The sequence below is a fragment of the Erithacus rubecula genome (genome assembly GCF_903797595.1).
Source record: "Erithacus rubecula genome assembly, chromosome: 2".
In the NCBI taxonomy this organism is placed as follows: Eukaryota; Metazoa; Chordata; class Aves; order Passeriformes; family Muscicapidae; genus Erithacus; species Erithacus rubecula.
In genome coordinates this window covers 3,497,519-3,520,934 of record NC_136685.1, presented here as the reverse complement: position 1 = coordinate 3,520,934, position 23,416 = coordinate 3,497,519, and the positions used below count along the sequence as shown (strand labels likewise).

Below are 23,416 nucleotides of genomic sequence, written 5' to 3'. Positions count from 1 at the left end.
CAACAGAAGAACATGGAAATGGACACTTGGGAATCCAGCTTGGGTATAGCTCCAACATCACAGAATCATGGAATGGTGGGAGTTGGAAGGAACCTTAAAGATGATCCAGCCCTGTCTTGGATACTTCCAGGGATGGGACAGCCACAGCTTCTCTGAGCAAGTCATGGAAATTTTATAACATGTTTCAGCATGGTTAGTCATATTTCAGTCAATGGAAAACTTACTTAATAAGTACAAGAGGATAAATTGCCTCATTACACTTAAATCAGTATCTGGTGATGATACATCTGCTGCTTACCTACTGTTACCTTCTCCTGGGGACAGCAAAGCTGACTGAGTCACCATTAAGGTGTCAACTGGCAAGCCAAGGCTACTCTGAAGGTCTCCAGTCTGATGAGTGTTGATAATTGTTCTGGCCAAACTCTTTAGGCTGTCACTTGTCAACTCATTTCTTGGGTGACCTGGCAGATCACCAAGCTCAATGATCAGCACTCTTGATGGACCAGCCCCATCAGGTGGATGCAGAGCCCGGGTGCTCCCTGGTTGTGTCCCCTCTTCCCGTGGGCTGTATCTGCTCTGAAAGGCTGTGCAAAATGCCAGGTTAGGGCAGTGATATCTCTTTTTGCTGGCATTGGCTGAGATTACCTTCAAAGTGCTTTCACCTCCCGGCACATTATAGACAACTCTGACTTGGTCATGACCAACCTTCAAAAAATCAGCCAATCGACGTGTCATGGTCACCTCACCCTCTTCCCCAACATCCTCAGTTACAGTGAAAGCCACAAGAAGGGAAAGGCCAGCAACTACTTCCACAGGTTCCTGCTCATGGAGGAGAACATGGAGGAGGTTGTCCTCAAAGCTGAAGTAATTGGCTCCTGCCCCTGCATTCTGAGAAAAAGAAGATGGGGTTGGAGAGACGTAATTCCCTTGGACGAAAACACGAAGGCTGAGGGGTTCAGTGAAGAATATGGCCAGGGGCAGCCTGGTGGTGTTTTGGCCACTGAGGAGGTAGAGTCTGAAAGCCAGAGGTGCCAGGTCTGGGAAGCAAACCGTGGTGAGTTTGGTGGAGGGCAGAACAGAGGAGAAAGTAGAACGATGCTCTGGAGAGTAACACAAAGAATGTGAGGTCTCATCAGTGAAGGTGTCCATGAAGCTGCCAATCACTGTAACCACTGGGAATAGTCTCTGGCTCTCCACACTGGAGTCCAAGTTTTCTAAGATGACAAGTGCATGATCTGTCTGTTTGCAGAAGTAGCCTTGTACTGAGGGCTTGAAGAGGCACTTGCTGTCATCTCTGTAAATTCCTGGAAGAGAACAAAGGGAGATGGGGGGAAAAAATTAATTATTTCAGACATCATCTCAAATTTTTTTTTTAATAGCTCCTTATTTTCCCATTTCAAACTTAAAGTCACTTTGTCAGTGATAAAAGTGCAGACAGTTTTAAGAGAAGCCTGGCCACTGAGGGATATTAAATAGGAGAAACTACCTCTGGATGTCTGGAGTTGAAAATTGTTGAGGACTGAAAACAAATGACAGAGAAGCATCACATACACCTACCGTGCCCTTTCTAGATATCAGACTACAGTAACCATTGGAAGAGAATACATACAAGACATTTTTTTCTGACCCATCACTTTGTCCTCATGTCCTTGTGCCTTCTACATTTTTCCTGGTCCCAAACCTGTAGCATAGTGATGAATCAGGGTATGACTGCAAGTGTTTGCAAGAATAATTTAACCCTACAAAATGCTGTCTTGTCCCACTCAGAGAGACTACACTTCAAACAGAAAACACTAGAAAGGACAAGAACATCATTAATCTACTCCAGTGATGAACCACCTCATAAAGTTTTAGAAGTGGAAGAAACCACCAGATTCAGATACCTACAAATATAGTGGACTCTCACATGTTCCAAATGTCCAAACCCTCACTGCAGTCAGTTGAGATCTGGAATTTCAATCATTTGCTCGTAGGCAGGTGTCTAGATTTGTTTGGGATACCCTGAGGCACCTTAGACATGTGACACAGGGTCCAAAAAAGACATGTGCCATGCAAGGACACCCCACAGCACCTGAAATTACACTAAACACACATTTGTGTAACTGAAACACGCCCAATTCCCCAGCCATCTATACAAAGCAGTTTAAAACCAATGAAATTCACCCTAAAATACTTCTGTTCAGTTATGTGGATTACACTTTACAATCCTATAATTTTATTGACCAGAGGTGGGATCCTGTCTCTTAAACACAAGTGCAGAGTGTCACCTGGACTTCTTTTGGTAGCTACAATACCTGGAGGTGTAACACAATGAATGGGAGTGCAAAAGCCACTTTAGAAAACACTTTGTTCTTTCACTGAATGTAACGGGTGAAGATTGTTATACACATCACAGGATTTCCCACTAAATCCCCTCTCAAGCATAGGCAAACCAAGAAGATCCTTTTATGGAAGGCTCTAGAGAGAAGAGATGCAATCCACAACATCTTCTGAGTTAGAATCATGGAGTTACAAAATGGTTTGAGTTGAAAAGCTGGACCTTAAATATAATCTAATTCCAATTCTCCTGAAAATGGCCACCTTCCACTAGACCAGGTTGCTCAGACCTGCCCATCCTACCTGCCCTTAAATACTTCCAGGGATAGGGAATCCACAGCTTCTCTGGGCAACCAGTGCCTCAACCTCCTCACAGTAAAGAATCTCTTTGCAATATCAATTTAACCCTACCCCTGTTAGTTTGATGCCATTCCCCCTTGTGCTGCCACTCCACACCTTTGTCAAAAGTCCTGAAAGGTTCTACAAGTTTACAGTGTGCTCCATCTGACCAAATACAGGTCTCTGCTTTAAGATGAGAGAAATTGTGCCTGAGGCTGTAATGATGAGATCACCACTGATTATAAAGAGAGAATAAAAGTAAATGAGTTCAGATACAGGCACCTAAACCATAAACATTCCTGCCTGGAGCATCATAGAAAAAAAAGGTATGTTTCTGTTTTTCCTTCCTGTCTTCAAAATAAAATCAAAGGAGGAATTTGCTGCTGTAGCCAGCTAGACTTCTCCTTCCCTCACCCAGCCTGCTCTTTCCTTAGTCAGCTGTGCTCATAAACGTGTTGGGCAAAGCATGGCCAATGTCCAAAACTCTCTGCTCCTCATTCAGCACCTGGGGACATGTATTCTGTTCCCATTAAAAATAAGGGACAGCAACATCCTTGGGAGCCACAAACTTCTGGATAATAAGAGGGTATTAGGGCACCAAGACATCCCCTATCAAGGACACATTATGTGAAAATTTCTGCTAGATAAAAGTAGCAAACTCCTAGGAAAGAAATGAACTATGAGAAGTGTTGGATGAGGCTCTGAGCAGCAGTGGAAGGTGTCCCTACCCATGGGAGGAGTGTTGGAACTGGATGATCTTTAAGGTCACTTCCAACCCAAGCCATTCTGTGATTTCATTAAGTAACTTTGGGCTCTGCCTCTAGCCACATCTCAAAGTCTGGATCCTGTGGGTTCTCACCTATTATGTATTTCCAGGGGAATCATCATGTACAGCCTGTGGTCTGTGAACATTCCCCAGAATGAGCTCTCCCCCTGCACGTCACCAAGGGAAGTATAGAATTACATAAATGTCAAGCTCTGCTCAGGGAGGATGACCAAGTGAGATGGGATCTGTACAAATCCCCCTATTTTTAGGCACCAGTTTACAAATTTGCTTCCCTTTTCTTGCTTTCCCCTGTTCTTTTTTTCTTTTTTTTTTTTTTTTTTTTTTGCTTTTCAGCGAAAGTATTTTGCTGTAGTATTTTGCTGTCAGTTTGTGCTGGAGGCAAAAAGACAGTGAAGAACAACTCTGTTCAGAACAGAAGTGGAAATGCTGTGCTCAGAGAGACGTTGGAATTGTCCCGGAGTGCTGGGAGGACACGGTGTGCCGCCAGCAGCCTGCCCACAAAGGCTGACACATCTCACCCACAGCTCCCCTGGAAACACCCCATCTCCCCCTGGTGACATTTCTCATGTCTACAAATGGGATTTGATGATATTTCATGATTTCTCAGGACTTTCCTTAGCCCTGCCTGCCTTGCAAAGGGGGCTGGCTTGGTGTCTTGAACACACTCACACGCATGCACGCACACGCTTGTCTTCTTCCAAATCATTGCTTGTCTTCTTCCAAATGGCCTTATCTGCCAGTCACAATTTCTGCAGCCTGCAATTTCGATCACTTTTAAATGAAACCCATGCTGGCCTTAGTAATCATAATGTCATTTACAATTTACCACAAAACACGTTTATTCGGTTAGTAGCACATTGGAGAAAGAGAACTCCATATGAACTCGCCACTGAAGCCCTAATCTGATTATTTCCTCATGAAAATCCAAGCAGGGGTCCTTGTAAGAGGGGTCTGAGAGGAGAAGAAAAAAGTGAGTCCTGGCCACAGCTGACTCTGATAATCAATGCGAACAGATAAGTGACGCGGCGTGTCACGGCCAGCAGCTAATCTGCCCCAGGGCTTTCCTCTAAAAAAGGCCAGAGTGGACAGGACTTAATAAATACTGAGTGACCACTGAATATTGAGCTGACATGTGCTATTTACATTGGTGATGAACAATAGCAGTGATAAATTCCAGAAGCACCCCCCCGCGATGGGTGAAATTGGATTACACAGGTTCTATTTGTATGTGTTTGCACACACACACACACGTGTGTGAGAGGGAGAAAAAAAAGGGGGAAAATGAGTCAAACATAGTCATTAGAAATGTGTGGGAAAGATGGAGAAGATATTCACATATTGTTGGCCTTCACACTGGGATTTTGTGCAGACAGAGGAAGGGGACACGTGTTCTTTGGGCTCATGAATTCACCTGTTTGTCCTGCTCCACACAAGAAGAGAGAGAAAAGATTTGTGGAATGTGTGTGTGTTCACCCTCTGCAGATAATTCCTCCACCTCAGCAAGCAGACTTTGCTTTCTGCAGGTTCCACCCATCTTCAAGGCAAATTATTTATTTATTTATTTATTTATTTATTTATTTATTTATTTATTTACATAAACACACCAGCACACACATCTAGATGAGATTTTAGCACTCAGGTTGCTTCTAGGGCTCCTGACAAATATTAACTTTGTGTCAATATTTGCCCTTCCTGTCATGAAATGAGGATTTTCCACCTCATTTCACATTTGAAAAGAATAATGCGCCGAGGGGGTTCTCTTTGCTTAGGAAAAAAAAAAAACCTCCACCACTACCACCATCACCATCATATCTTTTATTTAGAAAAATGGAGAGAAGTGGAAGGAGAGAAGAGCATTTTTTAAAATAGATGTTTTGACTTAAAGGCACATAGAGTCCTTTACAAGTCTCCTGCCTTTTCCCTTGTTCCCCAATGCCAAATAAATAAAATAAAATAAATTCTACATTTAAAATTGAATGAAATACATCAACATTAATGATTTTCCCCTTCAGGTTAACACCACCATTTGCTTCAATAATTTTTACCCATTTCGTGATAGATTTCACAATTCATGGTACAAGGAAAAATAGAGTCTCTTTTTGACAAAAACAAAAGGCAATGTCAGTTTTTTATCAAAATAAAATAAATCTCCCACAATTTTCTTTCCATCTGACTGGATTTGCCCATCAGTTATTTCTAATTTAACTACAATTATAGCTACAAAAATATAAAAGCAAGGAGGGGAGGCAGGGGGAGGGGAGAGATAAATGGGACACTGTTTAGAAATTGCAATTCATTGGCCTTGGGCTGGCCAGCACATATCTTTGCTGAGGGGGAAATATTCATCAGCATTAACTGCTCCTTTTGACCTGCTGACATTCAAATGGAAAATAAAAGGGGAAAAAGAAAATGGTCCAGAAATAGCACCTTGGAAATTCAGAAAAGGTAAATTATTCTGAGTTTGGTTGCAAAGGAAGGCACAGTGGTACAAATGTTTCTCGTGTGCTTGTGTACAAGTGTGTTGGTTTTGGTTTAGGCAGAGTTAATTTTATTCACAGTAGCTGTTTTGGGCTGTGTTTTGGATTTGTGCTGAAAAGGATGTTAATAGCACAGAGATGTTTTCATTATTGCTGAGCAGGGCTTGCTCAGAGTCGAGGCTTTTTCTGCTCCTCACCCCACCAGTGAATGGACTGGGGGTGCACAAGGATTTGGGAGGGGACAGAGCCAGGACAGCTGACCCCTGGTGACCCAAGGGATATCCCAGACCTTGTGGGGTCATGCTTAGCATATAAGTGTGGGGGAAGAAGAGGAAGGGGAGGACATTTGGAGTGATGACATCTGTCTTCCCAAGTCACTGTTACCTGTGATGGAATCCCATTGGAGTGGCTGAACTCCTCCCTGCCCATGGGAAGTGGTGAATGAATTATTTGTTTTACTTTGCTTGCTTACACAACTTTTACTTCCCCTGTTTAAAGGTCTTTATCTCAAATTTTGTCCCTTTTACCCTTCCAGTTCTCTCCCCCATCCCACCAGGGCTGAGTGAGTGAGGGGCTGTGTGAGGCTGAGTTGCCAGCTGGGGTTAAACCATGGGAACACACAAACACACAAATATGTACTCATAGCAGGGACCATGTAAATAAAAATAGAGTGACTGCTTTAGGCTGTTAATTTTTTTCTCTTAAAGAAAATTATTTTGGAAGGAAATGAGTCTCATAACATCACTCTGTGTGGGGGTTTTATGCTCTCCTGTTTACTGTTGTTCTATAAAAGACTTTGACCCGACCCCCCCCCAGCCAATTTCAGCCACATTTGTGGACTCAAAAATTCTATGTTCCTTCAAGGTCTGTAAAATCACATGCCCAAATAGAGAAAATAGGGTTATTGCTGCTTCCTTTGAAAGAAGGTCAGTAGTAAAACTCTCTTCTTACACATTCTGAGATCTGCATTCACCCTTTCCTTTCACATGCAAATCCAAAGTAAAACAGGTGTAGTACATGAAATATTTGCTCTTGCACTCATTGTGTGGGTACTTTGATATGGCCACACACATTGCAACTGTTCATTCTCTGTAAAACCAAGTGTTATTTGCCTCTTTCACACAGTTGTACATTTTTATGTTTGTATCAACCCTTCAGAGCTCACCATGCCTGAGAGGGAAGGCACATGTTACAGATGACAATATATCTGTCCCAGTCATGAACAAAAAATTACAATTTCCCCATTCCCAGAGACAATAATAATAACTCATTCTTGACCTCAAAGCATCAGTGCACAAGTAAAGTCTTAAGAAGAGAGACCAGCAGCTCTCTGAGGTCAGAATGCTCCCCAACAGGGATCAAAAAGGGTATGAGAACAAAGCATTCGTATAGCAATGTTCACTCAAAATCTCCTCAAACTTTCAGTGATTTATAGGTCAGGAACCTCTTGAGTCAGAGAGATCATTGTTGGTCTTTGTATTTGAGAGAAAACACCAAACCTGTCTCACAGACCCATGAAAAGTTGAGGAGAATAATAACCCAGCCAGGAAAAATTATCTTGAGCCCTCTCAGAGGAGGTGGGTCAGTAAATCTGGAAGGGCCATTAGTGAGGATGCCCCAACCAGGTTGGATAAAGGAATTTTCCTTAGAATTCCACAAATCTTCTCAATTGTAAGGTGCCACATCTGGAAATACCTGTGTCCAGAAGACTCATTGGGAGCTGAGCTGCTAGAGCATTTTATCCATCAAAACTTATAAAACAACCAATGCCAGCTAGAATGGCATTTCTGTAGTATTAAAGTCACAGACCCTCCAGAAGACAGTGATCACCTCCAAACTGCATTGCTGAACTGGCTCCTGACTCAGGCTAATTTTTGGAAAGCATCCAGGAGTTAATTTGGATACTGCTGTGTTGGCTGGGACAAAAGTGAGATTGGAGCTGTGCTCTTGATGCAATAGGAAGCTCCTGGTGGTGCTTGACTGGGTATAGGCCCATTCCTGTTATTGCCAGCACTAGCCCAGAGCAGCTTGTCCATAATTTTGCTAAACTTAATCAGAAACACACAATTGGGAAGGATTTTTGTCTGCATTATCATTAGTGATTTGGGGACATTGGTCATTTTAGTGACAACACAAAGGTCCCCATAATGCTTATTTCAGGAACAGATCCAATGCCATGGAAAAGTGTTACCAGATATTTTATTGTGCATGGAAAGAAAAATGGTTAAACAGCCCAGATTGGAGCTTTTAGATAATGTCATTAAGCAGGTAAGACAAACAAACTATTCTCACAAACCTCTTGAAGTCATTAACCACCATCCAGAAAGCCAACTCTGTGTGAGATGGGTCCTGTCTCCCAGGAAAGACAAATAAAAATGCAAAGAGAATCATCTTTTCAACCCTATAATTTCACCTCTGAAAAACATGCTGTTCCACAAGTATCTGGTTTTTTCTCATGGTGCTACCAAAGCTATTCCCATTTTCTTTCCCTTGAAGACAATCCTGACTTCCTTTAGGTGTTTTTAAGAGGAATTTTCTCTTCTCCTGACCAGCAACCTCAGTGTGACTGAAGCTTTAGTCACACCAATACCTGTGACTCAACTTAAGGTGAGGGGCAGCAAACAGCAGAGTTTTTGTTGATGATATTCCAGTCAACACCTCTCTGGCCTAGGAATGATAAAACCACCACCAGCACCAGCACCACCTGAAAGCAGGACAGCATTTTGTCAGATGCCAGACCTAAAAATGAATGTGTCTGTGCCATGCACTGCTCTGAGCTGTGGATATAATGAGTTTTGAATGGGAAGTCCCGGACACAATAAATCTGTGCCATATGTGACCATTTCCTGTGTCAGTTCCTTTCTCATAACCAGTGGAGGCTTCGCCCTCCCCCTCACTTTCCCTTTCATGACCCCACACCAGGGCTCTGAAATCTTTCAGGGTTGCTTTTGGGCCCCAGGCCTTTCCACAGCAGTTGCATAAATAAATGAGTTTGACAGCAAACATCATAATGGTTACGGTAATTTGTGCTCCACACAAGAGCTTGTGCTCCTCGCTGGAGAAACGGGGGAGGAAAGAGCTTGTTCTGTTACCACAAACAAAAGTATGTTCTCTGACAAGTGGTGAAAGAATTAGTCAAATAAACTTGAACTCTTATTCAGACCATGGATGTTGTGGACAGGGAGGTTCTCAGCTTCGCTTTCCCTCCTTGGCCTGCAGCCACTGCAAAGACAAATCATCCTTTTCTTCTCCAAAAATAAAGTTAGGGCACCAAATGAACTGCCTCAAAATAAAATTTTCAGGGAACTCCACTTTGCTGCTATTATTATTATCATTTCTTCCCAATGAGAACAGTTCTTTGGTCCTGGGAGCTGACTCGCAAAGAGACTGAGTGATTTTCCATTAGAAGCAGGCTAGAGGGAAAATGCCAAATACCTGCAGTTTTTGGAAATATTTGGCTTAGAAACAAGCTTTAAAATGACAGTAATTTCTGTAAGAAATAGATTGAGAGGGCAGAACAGAAACTTTCATTTGTCCTATTTTCTCCCCTTTTCATTGACAAATAACACATTTTGACTAAATACCAAACTTTTACTAAGCTTTTAACTTTCCCTGAGAAATTATAATATTTTTGGCCTGTGTACATTTTTTCTGTGAAATTATATTATTAAAACTCCTTTTATTTTCCCCAGCAATGCCATTTTAAAAAACATATTTCATATATCCTGTTTTCAGCCCAGAAATACTGCAGACATTTCAGTTAGTATAGTAAAAGACATAATTATTTTATGGAAGGTTTACAACAATTGTTAGGAAGGAAGGCTGGTTTCCTATGTCCAATACAGAAAGAACAAAATAAAAGTATTAGTTTTTTAACCAGGGAGGCTTAGGTTGAAAATTAGAAGATCATTTTTCTAGAAAAAAAAATATAAGTATGAAGAGCTTGAGACCAATTAGGAACCTGGGACAACTAATACAAGTGAGGGATTTTTTTAGCAGGCTATATTAATTTCTTTTGGGAACATTGTAATTACAGCTATCACTGTGGAGTCTTTTCCTCTTTCTTTCTTTCTTTCTTTCTTTCTTTCTTTCTTTCTTTCTTTCTTTCTTTCTTTCTTTCTTTCTTTCTTTCTTTCTTTCTTTCTTTCTTTCTTTCTTTCTTTCTTTCTTTCTTTCTTTCTTTCTTTCTTTCTTTCTTTCTTTCTTATCTAAGTTATTAAAAAAATATTAAAATCTTACTTGCACCTGCCCTGGCTGAAGGTTCAGTCCAGGACCCTGTGCTCATAACAGAAAGGTTCACAAGCACAAGAGTCCCTGTGACATTATTAGGGTGATTTTCAGCAATATTAGTCCTGGATGGGCTGTGGACTTGAATCTTAAAGCAGAAGGATTTCATTATGGGTACAGACAGCTATATTATGCCATGACATATTTATGACAATGAGCAGTAATGGGAGGTGAGTATTTTAAGCCTTGGAAGTTGAAATTAATCTGAGAGCACAGTGCAGAATCTGAACACCTATGAAAACATATTGAAGAGCTAAAATTTGAGACACAAAGGCTACAGTCATTATCTGAGCACATAGAAGGGATACATCACATTAATTCTGGCTGCCTAAATGTTAAGCATCTAGTCTAAGCTAATTGTCTGGTCTAAGCTGTTCATCTAGACAATAATCATTAGAGAGGGGGAGAGGAGAGACTTTTAGAAGGTCATTCATTCCTGCTTTTCTTTGGATGGATTGCATCACTTCTGGAGGTATCTGTCTCTGCTGGCTATGTGTGGAACCTAGACACATATTTTGGACTGGGGGCCTGTCTTTAGAATCTGAGAATCATCAGATCATTAAGTTTGGAAAAGATTTCCAAGATCATCAAGTCCAACTTTGACCAATCACCACCTGGCCATTAAAGCACAGCACTAAGTGCCAGTGCCATTGGGTAAAATGAGCCCAAGCACTAATGATGTTGCTAATAATGTGGAACAGCCAGGCCAATCCATGTGTTCTGAAATAAGAGGGAAATGACAGCCCTGTACACACTTCTAAGTCACCATCTTCTCCAGTTTTGAATAAGAGGAAAGAGAGAAAGAAGGGAGATGAAGTCATTACCATCGACCTAAAAAATAGAAAGAAAGCTCCCCCATCCCTGACAGAGATAGAAAAAAGATACAATTTTTTTAGGCAGACCCTGAAAAAGGTCAAATTCTGCATTAGGGTTTTGTAGCTCTGATGACCAAGCCATGGCATCCAGGTACTCCCACATGTGCAAGGTGCAGTCTCCCTGAAAACCAAAGCTCTATCTGCTCCTGAACAGTGCAGCTTGCACAGGAAACAGAAGGGGCCCTCAGAAATATATCTTTTAAAGCTCAAAATTAGAGAACTTATCAAAAAAGAAGTTGAGCAAATAGAACAAGACCCTAAAAATGTATTTCTAACCTCTGGAACCAACATGGATGCAAGAACAGAAGCACACTGGTTTCAAACACCACTTTCAAAAAATCAAATGTGTCTGTTGGCATAGCCCTAAAACACCATGCCTACAATGAATTTATGGGGAAAAAAAATAAGTCAGAAGAGATTTCCAGATGTCATATATTTCAAACCTCTACTCAGAGCAAGGCTAACTGCAAAGTTACATCAAGCTTCTGAGGGCTTTATCACAAATCATAGTGTCTATATTTCAGGCTTTTGAGTTTCATAGGACAAAACTCCCAGGTTAGAGCATGTCCAGAGGAGCTTCCAGGGTTGAAAATTATTTGGGGAAGATCTGTGACCCAAATGACATTTTCATTCAGACCTTCAGATGCTTTCAAGAGGGTTAGAAGAAGCTTTGAGGGTTTATTTTGATAATAGTTGTTAGATTCATGTGTGGTTATTTTAGGTAGTCCAAGGTCTGTTCCTTGTCCCATCCCAAACCTTCTGGACAGCTCCAACAGGAAAAGAGTACATTTGGGGGTGGAACATTTCTTGTACTGTACCAGACAGTGTTCTTCATGTTCATATAAAGGTGAATGGAAGAGTCACATTGTTCCTGATTGTGTGATGCCCATGGAGAAAAATAATAAGTGGAGCACTGAAATCACCTACCAGTCCTGATTACCCTCCTCTAAGTAGTAAGCATCACTTCCTTTCTGCTTTATTCCAGACTTACTAGTGAGCTGTTTGAAATTTCAGACAGCCCTTGGAGTTATTTTGGCCAGGGAGTATATTTAAAACTCATTGTGCCTAATGTTGTCTTTCTACAATTGAGAAGTAATCAGGAAAGACGTGAAAATAAATAGACAAGTGAGAGGCAAAATGAAATATGAAGTGGCTAGAAAGGAGTCTGCTCTCTAATGTATTTTTTCAGCTTATTATTGTAAAAGCCCAGAGCAACAGAGTAGCTTTGAAGAGTCTTTTGTTAATAGTGGAAAGGTTGTCTTCATATTTTTCTTAACTTTTTATTTATTAACGGTGCTGCACAGGGTACTTCCATAAGGGATGGCCAAGTTTCAGGTTTCAGGGACTTGTTTAGTCTGAAAACATCTCTGGCTGCAATGGGAAGCAGAAAAAAAGAACTGACAGCCCATTGCATGGTGTTAGAAGGAAGTAAAACCAGAGCCCATTTGTTCTCTGCTTCTCCCTGTAATTTCTGGTGGTTGAGCTTGCAGAGCTTTGCATGGCCCTGTTTGGATGGTTAAAATGCATTCCCAGCAGGCCACTTCCTCAGGTGGTCTAGCTGATGACAGCATGAGGCCAATGTAAAACAGCTGATGTCTTGACCCCATCTGACAATAAAATTATAAAGCTGCATTCCTACACCAGGCAATCCTCCAGATCATTGTGGAAAATAGAAAATAAATGTTATTGAGGGCACTTACCTTATGCTCAAGTCCTAAACTATGACAGTCAATAACATTTTTGAGACTCTTGGTGTTGGGGCACTATGTGTTTATTTATCATTGCTCTCATTATGAAGCTAAGTATAAAAATATTCAGTTTCTTCAAAACCTCATCAAAGCTGTCAGGTGAGAAAATATTATCTGTGCACAGGAAACCAGAGAGGTGCATTAGGCAGATTTTTTTCTTTGAGAGTTTTTAGTGTTTTAGCATCAGGAAAAAAAAGAAGAAAAAGAAACATTGATACATGTTAGGATAGGCAGAACAATTCAGGATTCTCCAAGGCTTCTTAGGTCAGGCATCCTGCTGGAATTTAAAGGACACTCTTCATGCATAATAGTTTACATTATCTATTTTATGAAGAGAATTGTCAGCATGGACAATCTTGGTCTGGTTTATTTTGATATAAAAGCTGCATTGCCAGACACACCCATCAGAGAAGCCCAAGCATGATTTTCACTTGTTTATTCCCTGTCATCAAAAATATCAGAACACATTTAATTTTCTGGACACATCAGTTGAAAAGCTCAGTTAAAAAGCTCTCAGCAGGAACCTCCACAAGTATTTTTGCTGGTTTGGGCCATCAGGGAGTGTCTTTCAGTGCCAGGAAGAGCCAAGACGTTTTGGAGAGCCTTCAAAGAGCCCATCTGGCAGGGTTTGCTCAGTTTTCACAAATCTCATGTGCCAGTCACAGGACACAGCAGATTGTGTTTGTACCCCACAAGGATGGAAAGGCTCATTCCAGAGTCAGAGGACACAAAGTACTCAGTGCTAAATACCAAGGCTAATCCAGCAGGCAGAAAACTGGTGCAAGACATTTCCACACCTGTATTGCCTTATCAAGACAATCTGGGCTACAACCAACCTCCATGAAAGGCACATAAATTCTGTTTGTGTGTAATTCCCCTTTCCAACCCAAATCCTTCCCAAAAGGGTGGTACTTTATGTCAGGCATGTGTTGTCAGTTGTCAAAAATGGATTCATATTTTCGTGCATGTTGTGTTTCCCTGGGGTCCCAAAATGGTAAATAATGCTAAATGGCAGCACAACAGTCAATAACCTGAACATCCAGCCAGGAGGGTGTGCTGTGAAAATCATCCCTGTGCTGCCAAGAACATTAAAGAGAGGAGGAATATAAGGGAATCTTGATTTTTTTTTTTTTTTTAATTTTCATTCTCCATGTCTCACATGGAGCAGGAGCTCAGACAGAGAGGCCTCAGAAGTAGAGATCTGAATTTAATAAAGCTGTCTGGGGGGAGGGAGACAGGGAAGAGAAGATCATGGAGATAAGGGAGGGAGAGAAAGGAAAGCAGGAAAAGAAAGGACATTACAGCTGGCTGGTGATGGCTGTGCCCTTTCAGACTCAAGTGGGTGGAAGTGAAATATTTGTTTAAGAGGCAGGACACCAGGTCATTATGGAAAGAATGGGAAATTAAAAAAAAAAAAAAAAAAGAATATTTTATAGCTTGGACATATATTTCTATGCCACTGTAATGAGGATAGGCCAAAGGCAAGGGAAGACAAGGATAATGGCAAGATGCTGCAAGGTAATTAATAGGGCTGCTGGAGTTCATCACAATTGTGGGGATTATTGAAATGACCCTTTAAATTCAGTGCAGCTACACTTACAGTATGCAAGAAGTTACACCCCTGTTTAGGAAAATAACTTCTTTCAAAGTAACAATTCCACAGATTAACAAAACCAGAGGGTCTCTTTGCTTCCCCACTTCTGCAACCTTTCTCCTGTTTCAACTTGAAGAATAAAGTTAATTGAGGGGAGCAGAGAAGAGGAGGAAGCTCATCTCATCCCCAAAGAAAAATTAGCAAATGCACTGCCAAAACTCCCACCTAGGGAAAATTTTTTTATTTTCCACAAGATTCTGTTTGTTAGAAAAGCCAAAAAAAAAAAAAAAAAAAAAAAAAAGACACCAGAGGGAAAATAAATGCAGATACATTTTTAATGCATGCATTTAATTTTCAGAACATGGTGGGCACTTCAGTGCTGGGTGCTGGAACTGCAAGGGAGAATTTATCTAATCAGTCCTCCGTGTCCCTGCTTCATTGACATAATGTGGTCCTGCCGATTAAAGCACTCGAATCTCTGCCTTTCCCTTCTCTTTCATACTAAAATTATTGATGTGCTTTGTACAATGTGTAATTGCCATTATTGTATATGTGCCTGGAGCATGTGCAGAGCTGAAATTGAAATAAATAAGCAAACAAAAATCATACGATAGCGAGTCTCTGATGGTATGGTGGGGGTTGGTGCTGTGGTATCACAAGCTGAAAATAGGATTTCATACTGCTGTGACTGGTTTTGATAGAGTGAGATTTGATAAGACTGGAGGAAAGGCTGCTGTGATCCTCCAGCCTGACCTCTTCTTTTCATACAGCACAGACCCCCAGTAAACACCCAAATCAAAGCACCTCTTTCAGCATCCCGGGTCTGAGCCTCACCAGCCAGGGATTTCAGCAGATTTGCATCACCTGAGGATCTTGCCCAATATCACACACTCACTTTTGCTCCAACCCTTTCTCTCCTTCTCATGGACACGCAGTGGATTTGTTCTTTACATTTAATTTATGCAAGGGAGGCACAGAATACATTTCAGTAACGCCAATTAGATACGCACTAATTTCTTCTCTGTGAAATAACAGTAAGTAATTAATCAGAATTTTGATCACAACTCAGTTGGCAATTCTAATTGCACTTGTCATTTCCACAGCAAATACAGAATCATTATCTTTTTTGCCAAGTCCTCTCTTCTTAATCATCCAGGGGTGCTAGAAGCAAAACATTTCCAAGAACTAGATATTGTCTCTCTCAACCAGCAGCCTTAATACCTTTGGACTGAGGGTTAGTGGGTTCAGTCTGTGGCTGTGTTTTATTTCAAGCTTCATCATAATTTTAAAGGGAATAGCTGGTGGCAGGCTGGCTGCTTGCCTGGGGGAGGGGGGGGGATTCTGCCTCATGAAATTATGAGGAAGGATAAAAGCTAGCAGCTCACTCCATTAAAAACCTTCTGGGAGAGCACTAAAGATGCCTGACCTTTGCATGAGCATCCAGCAGGCATCCAAGGGACATATGGATGTTGATCAGGTTTGTGCCATCAGAGCCCCACGCCACATCTCAGAGGCACCACCTCCACATCTCACCTCCAGGCACCTCCAGGAGCAAACAGGATGATCAGGGGAGATCAATACCCCGTGTTTCACCACAACAGTGCTCCCATGGCTGTCTGGAGATGATCCTGATGGTTTGTGCAAACTGACAGTGCTGCTCTGGAGTGAGAACAGGTCAGATTATCTGCCTGGATGGTGCTATGGCCAGGGGTCTGCAGACTCCCCTTTGCTGTGCTCCAAAAGCTGTCAGTGAGATCCTCCTCTGATGGCTTAGAGGAAGAAAGTGAGCAGGAAGAGAAAGGGAGATTTACTATTAGGAGTTGAGCCCTACAGAGACCTACACAGATCCAAACTCCAATTCCAGCAGGGCAATTCACCTCCTCCTCCTGCTGGAAAAAAGGACCTGACAGCTACAGTCCAGTAATAGATTCTTCATATTATCCAAGCCCAGGTAGTTAATATTTTCCCAAGTAATCTCAAATTGTACACAGTAAGTTTGAGAACAACTACTAAAACTGAGATCTCTTCTCTGTCCATTCAATAGTGAGTGATAAAAACATTTAAAAGAAGTATAAAGACACTATTCAAGAAGCCTCTGCATAGAATATGTTGGGAACCAGGATGGTTCTGGCTCTACCCTTACATGCAATTTGAGCAACCAGCACTAATGAAAATTGCCAATTTGAAGACTGCCCAAGCATCTCCTGTACTCTCCAAATTTTTCTACTCCTTGCTCTAAGCAGCAGAAATCACTGAAAGAACCAGAAGACATCACTCAGCACTATCCTTTGCTTCCTCAGGATTTATTTTGCCAATGCTCTTGCTTTTATTCCATATTTGAGAGATTAATAAGAAAGAATTGAGGGGAACAGTAACCTGTCAGTTTTTCTACTCACAGAGACCAAACTTCTCTCATAGAACTCTCAATTTTAGTAATGCCAATGTGGATTGAAGAGGGTCAGAACACCTCACAACTTAGCTATGAAGACAGGAACAATGTCTGAGATCTTGTTGGGTTGAATTTCTTTCATAAAGGACAGAAAAAGAACAGAATAAACATCTGAACTGCCACAGAGACTTTACTTTGTCTAGGATTGGGATAGGGATGGCATGTTAAACATGCTGTCCATGATGAAAAGTCTCAAAAGCTTGAGTCATACATTTTCCACCTTCTGGCACACAGACATTTTTCACAAGTCTTTAAAAGAGGTACACTGAGGCTATGTCCACACTTATGAAGGTTTATGCCTTAGACCAAGTACTCAATCACAAATATTTTACATTCCTAGAACAATGTTTGGCATGTTTTCATGTCTAGGTCAGCTAGCACTGACCAAAACTGTGTCTAGGAACTGTCTGAGGCTAAATGTGATTTGTGACCATCCCAATTTGAATGCAGCCAATCTGGTCTGGAGCAAAAGGGATTTTAATGACTATATAAATGGCCACACTAAGAATTGGCCATAAGCAAGGATACCTTCACTAGACCAGGCTGTTCAAAGCCCCACCCAACCTGACCTAGAACACTTCCAGGGATGAGGATATGTCCAATTTCAAGCCCCTCAGGAGATGGGAAGGACTGATAGAGCTAAAAATGAGGTTGCCACCATCAATTTTTTCTTTACCAACTCTCCATACTCAGAGTCAGCAATGACTTTGCTGACTATCTAAATATAGATGAGATACCATAAAAAGGAAAAAAAAAAAGAATAAACACTGTTCAAAAAACTTAACACATAAACTGCACAAGAGAAAGGATGATTTTTAATTAAATCACTATAGTCAGAGGTGCTTAATCACCTCAGAGATGGAAAATGAAAAAGAAATAGCAGCTCTTGGAACCTGAGCATCTTTGAAGACTGAGTAAAACCACAGAGCATGGATTTATGAAGATAGCACATCACATCCCAGATTAGTTACAGCAGCCAAAAGGAGAAAATAAGATCTTTAAAACCAGAGGCAGTGGGAAACAATCAGACTAGTGCAAAAAAATCAGCTTCAACACAGATATTTAAGTAATGGATGGTCCTGAAGAGACATTCTGTCTACATCTTCACCAGTAAATTAAATGTGCCCAGGAGTATTCCCAGACACCAAGGCCTGGTTGATCTGGTTGCATTCATCTTCTAAACTAGCTCAGCTTCAAAAACAGGATGGTTACATCCACCAGACCAGCTGGGAATGTTCCTTGGCACACAAAAACTCCCAAACTGCACCCAAGAACCCAAGAATTGTTTGGGAGAGCATTTCTTGGCCAGGACTACAGCATGCAAGGGACTGTGTTAAACATATTTTCAGGGCAGTGGATTGCACCTCTGTGTCATTTTATTCATCCTAGCATGGATATCACCCATGTCCACATGAACTTCTGCCCCTGGAGAGTTTTCCTGTGCCCACAATTTTACCTGCAAAATTTAACAGAGGGCAGAGACCACACCAGGCAGGTGTATCCCAATTTAGGTATCCCAAGCCTAAGAAAATGGAAAGAGAAACCTGCAGCTCAGATTATCTCTGGGTCTGTATAAGAGAAGAGTTCACACCCAGAGGAGACCAAGTAGATTTTTTGTGAAATATTTGGCCTTCTTTTGGGGTTGTTGAAGGTTGCTGAACATCATCACTCTTTAGAAGTTCAGAGTCACACAATGGTTTGGGTTAAAGGGATCTTCAAATATTGTCAAGTTCCAGCCCCTGCCATGGGCAGGGACAGTTTCCATTGGGCTACTGACATTTTCTTCTACTCAAAAAATATTGAAAATGAAAAAAAAACCCAAAGTATTTGTGGATATTATTAAGATCACTATTAATGAGGCAGGAAACCAAATAGTTGGTGTGTGCCTTCTGTTTATTGCAAGAGCAGGATTTGAACTTGAGTGGAAGAGAAGGAAGGGACAACTCAGTCATTTCCTGGCTGTTATTTCCCTGCTGGAAATAGGAAATAGATTGACAACAGCTGAAGGGAAACCTGCCTACCCACTGCAACCTTAATTAATGCAAGGAGGATGGGTTAGGGAAGACTGGAGTCACTCCAGGAGCAATGATTTCCTGTCTCTACTCATTTTATGTCTCTGTAGGTTGATGCAGCTGGGCTGAACTCTGGTCTTCAACAGTCAGTCTTAATCTGTGAGTTCAGTGAGGTTCTGGCCACATTTAATTGTGGGAAATACCCTGATGTTTGGTGGTGCCACCAAATCAGCTCACCACACATGGGCATCTCTCTAATCTAGATGCTCTGGCAAACAGTGGATGAAAAATGTGTCCCTAAAATATGTGTCACAATCACAAAAAAAAGTTGTGTAAATCCTCTTACAGACACACTGAGCAAATGCAAGAGAAAAAGGGAGAATAAGTGAGGAGTGGCTACACCACCAGTACTCTACCACCAGTGGTTTTTGGAGAGAACTCTGTTGTGTGCCCTTGCCTTGGGTGAGAACTATGAAACTCAGTAAAACCTCTTGCTGTATATTTTACCATATGACACTGTGTGCAAAGAAACATTTGCTCTGAGCTCAGGTTCAGAGGCACACAGGGCTGACCCACAGCAGACCCACCAGTGCCAGGAGGAGCCAGAAGCAGAGCCTGGAACTGTGTGTAAATTACCCAGACAGGGAAGGATAATGGGAATGTGAGGTCAGACCCCTCAGGAGGACCCCAGGCAGGTCCAGGGTCATGGACACCACCTCAGCCAACAACACCTGTGCACACACACCCAGGGAACAGGACACAAACACATCACAGACTCGTGAATCATAGAATTGCTGAACCATACAATCATAGAATCATGGAATCAGAGAACTGTTCAGGTTGGAAAAGACCTCCAGGATCATCAAGTCCAACCTTCAACCAAACACCACCATGCCCAATAAAACATATCATGAACCACCTCCCAGGCAAGGTGGAGGCAGAGATGAGGAAAGAGGCACACACTGCTGCTCAGTTCAGACATTCAGCAAGGAGCAGGGATTTATTTTGCCTCTTTGTTTCAATCACCCTTCATATTTTGAAATTATTCTTTTTCTTTTATAACAGGGATCCACTGTACATTCACAACAGAGGAGGCTGAAATTATCGTGGCTTCTCATCTGAGACTTTATTTGCATCCCCTGTCCATAGTGCTCATGCCAGTGTTTGGATTTTCAAAGGCAAGTCACTTAGATCAGGCTCACTATTTCCCTTTGCCAGGTGGCTTGGGAGCAATCCACACACCTGAAAAGTGAGTGGAGTGTTGAGCTGATGCCTCCTGGCCTGAAGACTGGGGGCAGGCAGGGGCACAGCCAGGCTGGGTGATCCAGAGCACGGTGCCATTACAAACAGAGCTTTGCCTGCAGGCCCATCCAGTCGAATCAGAAAAAAAAAAGAACCATTAATTAACTTGACTTAAGAGAAGGCTGATGCAGGGCAATGTGACCTTTTCTCTATGTCACATGCCACACGGATTTTAGCTTCCCTCTGATGCTTTGTCACTGCCAGTCCTCGTTTTTTAGATCACTGGACTGCAGGAGGGTGATGGTGACCAAAAGGATTGTGGCAGCAGGAAGAAAGGAAGAGACAGCTCCACTATTGCATGATCTGTACACCAAAGGCAGCAGAAGCCTGTTATGCATCTACTATCTATTATTACCTTGCAATCTAAATATATGAATATATATATGCACACTTTATTTCATATATTACAAACATAGCATGTTATGTGTACATTCAGTTAAAACACACATTTAAGGTGTGTATTTAAGGTGAAGGTTAAACTATTTTTTTTACAGAAAAAACTAAGAGTACTATTGGTTTTACAAAAATGCAGAATATAATTGTTTAATATTGCTCAATTTTTGGCATAAATGTGTTGGCAACAGGAGGAGCTTTATGTAGTTTTCACCAGTCATCTCAATGCATTGTTAAAATAGCCCAATCTACCTAAAATTTGATACTGAATTAGTCCAGGGATTGGAGGGAAAGTGATAACAGTAAAATCACGGGGCCACAGACCAGTTTGGGTGGAGAGGGACCTTAAAGATGAATTTGTTCCCATCCCCTTCCATGGGCAGGGACACCTTCCACTGTCCCAGGTTGATCCAAGCCCCATCCAGACTGGCCTTGGACACTTCCAGGGATCCAGGGGCAGCCACAGCTTCTCTGCACCCTGTGCCAGGGCCTCACCACCCTCACAAGGAAGAATTTTGTCCAAACATTTAATCTAAACCTCCTCCCTTTCAGTCAGAAAGAAGTGAGTGTCTCTTCCAGATCTCACCAGAAAATCCAATCCTGATGACCATGGTTTTGCAATACTACATTTTCACCAGCAAAATTATGAAGGAGTCTTACAAAACCAAATCAGGGAACATCCCCATCCCCATGGGAAATAGTCTCCATGCAATGCTTTCTCTCAGGTCTGGCTTTTTATCTAGTCTGTATGTTTTGACATGAGTGTCTGAGCCTGAGCATGTTTCCTTCAGCTGAGAGAAATCAACACCTTGAACAGGAAATTTATACATCTTAGACATCAGTTTTAGGGAGAGATTATTTCAGGTAGGCAAGATGAATCTTTTGAGTTTACCCTGAATGTCTCTTTGCAAAAACAGGTTAGTGTAACCCTATGCAACAATATTCAGAATACATCTACACCTTCTCCTTAGCACAGTGCAAGACCTCACCCACAGCAGCAATAAACCAGGAATTACAGGTCCTAGAAATAAGGGAAAACCACTTTTCAGAGCACATGTGATTCTCTGAGGGTCAGTTTGCTTGAAATCTTTGCAGACCACAAAGGACCCATGGACCTGCTGTCAGTGGGTGGCCTCAGGTGTTTCTACTCTGCCATCATCTTCCTCTGTGGGGTGAGAGGTGGATGGATCTGGGAGCTCACTGTGGCTGAGTTTCTCCACAGAACCTTCTTCGAGAGTTGTGTCAACACAGACATTGAGATCAGAGGTGCAGGGTTTCATCCTCTGACTTGGATATTTTTTGACAGTCAAAATAGAAAATACAAGGGGAAAACACTTCTCAAATTCCATTGGATAACTGGCAAGGAAAGGCATGTTGATGTTATATCCACATATAGCTCATGTAGAGCACAAAACCTCAAAATGGCTTAAAAAATGCTTTTCCATGTCCCATTAAATCACTGTGGCTTAAAGTATTGAAGGCTGGTTTTGAAACTTCTCTCGATGAAATCTAAGCTTTTCACTCAGTGAAAACAGTCCCATCTTACTAAACAAACATGATGTGATCAGCAGTGGACCTCAGAAAATCCTCTGACATCTCATTATCCCACAGTTTAGATTAGGGCTTTTATAGCTTGACTTCCTAATTCAACCACAGGATCAGCTCTGCTCCCCTCTGCCTCAGTGCTGATATATTATTTCTGTAACATAAAGAGCAGAGCAAAGGAATAGAACATGTTCTCATGGTAACAGGTTAATTTTGGTTTAATCTCCAGTGCTTGCCATTGCAGCCATTAATACTCTGGTTGGTTAAATAGCAGCACCAAGTAAACAAGAAATAAACCTTTATTCTCCTGAAGGTGCTGGCTGCATCATTTCCTACAACAGAAAGGGTTTCCTTGTCATTCCTGTTGGCAAGATGCCCTTTCCATACAAAAATAGACTCTGTTGGACCTATTTACTAAGAAACACCTGTGAAAAGTCATCTGAAACTGAATTATGACAACTTTCACCCCAAGAGCACAGGAGGTTGGAGAGGAAAGCCCTGTTTGGTTTGGAATTTTTCTCTTTATAATTCCCTTCCTCTCCAAACTTGAGCCTCAGCCTCTCAAAGAAAGATACCAGAAAAAAAAAGACACTTTACTTTTAAAAAAACCTTCAGCACATCTGAATCCCACTGCAGCAATATTATTTCCCTAAGCAGCTCCCAAACTGTGAACATAAAAGGATACAAATTCAACACTCTCAAAATAAGAAGAATAAGATAATAACCCAGGACAATGAGAAAATTGCACAAGTTCACTTTCCATGTCAGTATGCATTTCCCTTTAAAAATTTCCATTTCCCTTTAAGCAATTCTATTATTCACACATAGCATTTCTAATCATTCTTTCAAGTGTTTCTATGTAACTTATCAGGGTTTAATGAATGCCAGAATAAGCACTAGAGGGAAAATCCACATAACTGGACACTAACCCAAAGATTTTAACAAGACCTCTACATTTTTCTCTTTTTAATATAATCTTTATTCAAGCACTTGCTGCTTTGATCAGAAATATGGCTTTTTTATTGGTATTATTATTGACTTTTTCCCACCCACCCTCTTGCCTAAACCACCATCCCATAACTTGTGAGCCTTCCAGGGTTGCAGTGAAGAGTTATTAGTTACAAAGGGCTTCTTTGAAAACAACATCTACATAAAATCACTAAAAGTTAACAAACAAACTTCTATACTGATTTCTGCTTAATGGGGACCCACACTCACTTTGCAGAGAACAGTAAAAAAAAAACAAAAATAAAATAAATAAAAAAAAAAAAACAGAAAAAATCCAAAGCATG

At 41.4% G+C, this 23,416-nt stretch overlaps 1 protein-coding gene across 1 annotated transcript in view; it reads right to left on the bottom strand.

The window, feature by feature from the left end:
- Nucleotides 1–23,416, bottom strand: part of PKHD1 (PKHD1 ciliary IPT domain containing fibrocystin/polyductin) — a gene marked incomplete at its 3' end in the record, with an annotated part of 229,888 nt that overhangs the window by 26,820 nt on the left and 179,652 nt on the right. Inside the window, exon 60 of the mRNA XM_079298284.1 lies at nt 299–1,304. Coding sequence (XP_079154410.1) covers nt 299–1,304 — 1,006 coding nt within the window. The remainder of the gene's footprint in view (nt 1–298; nt 1,305–23,416) is intronic.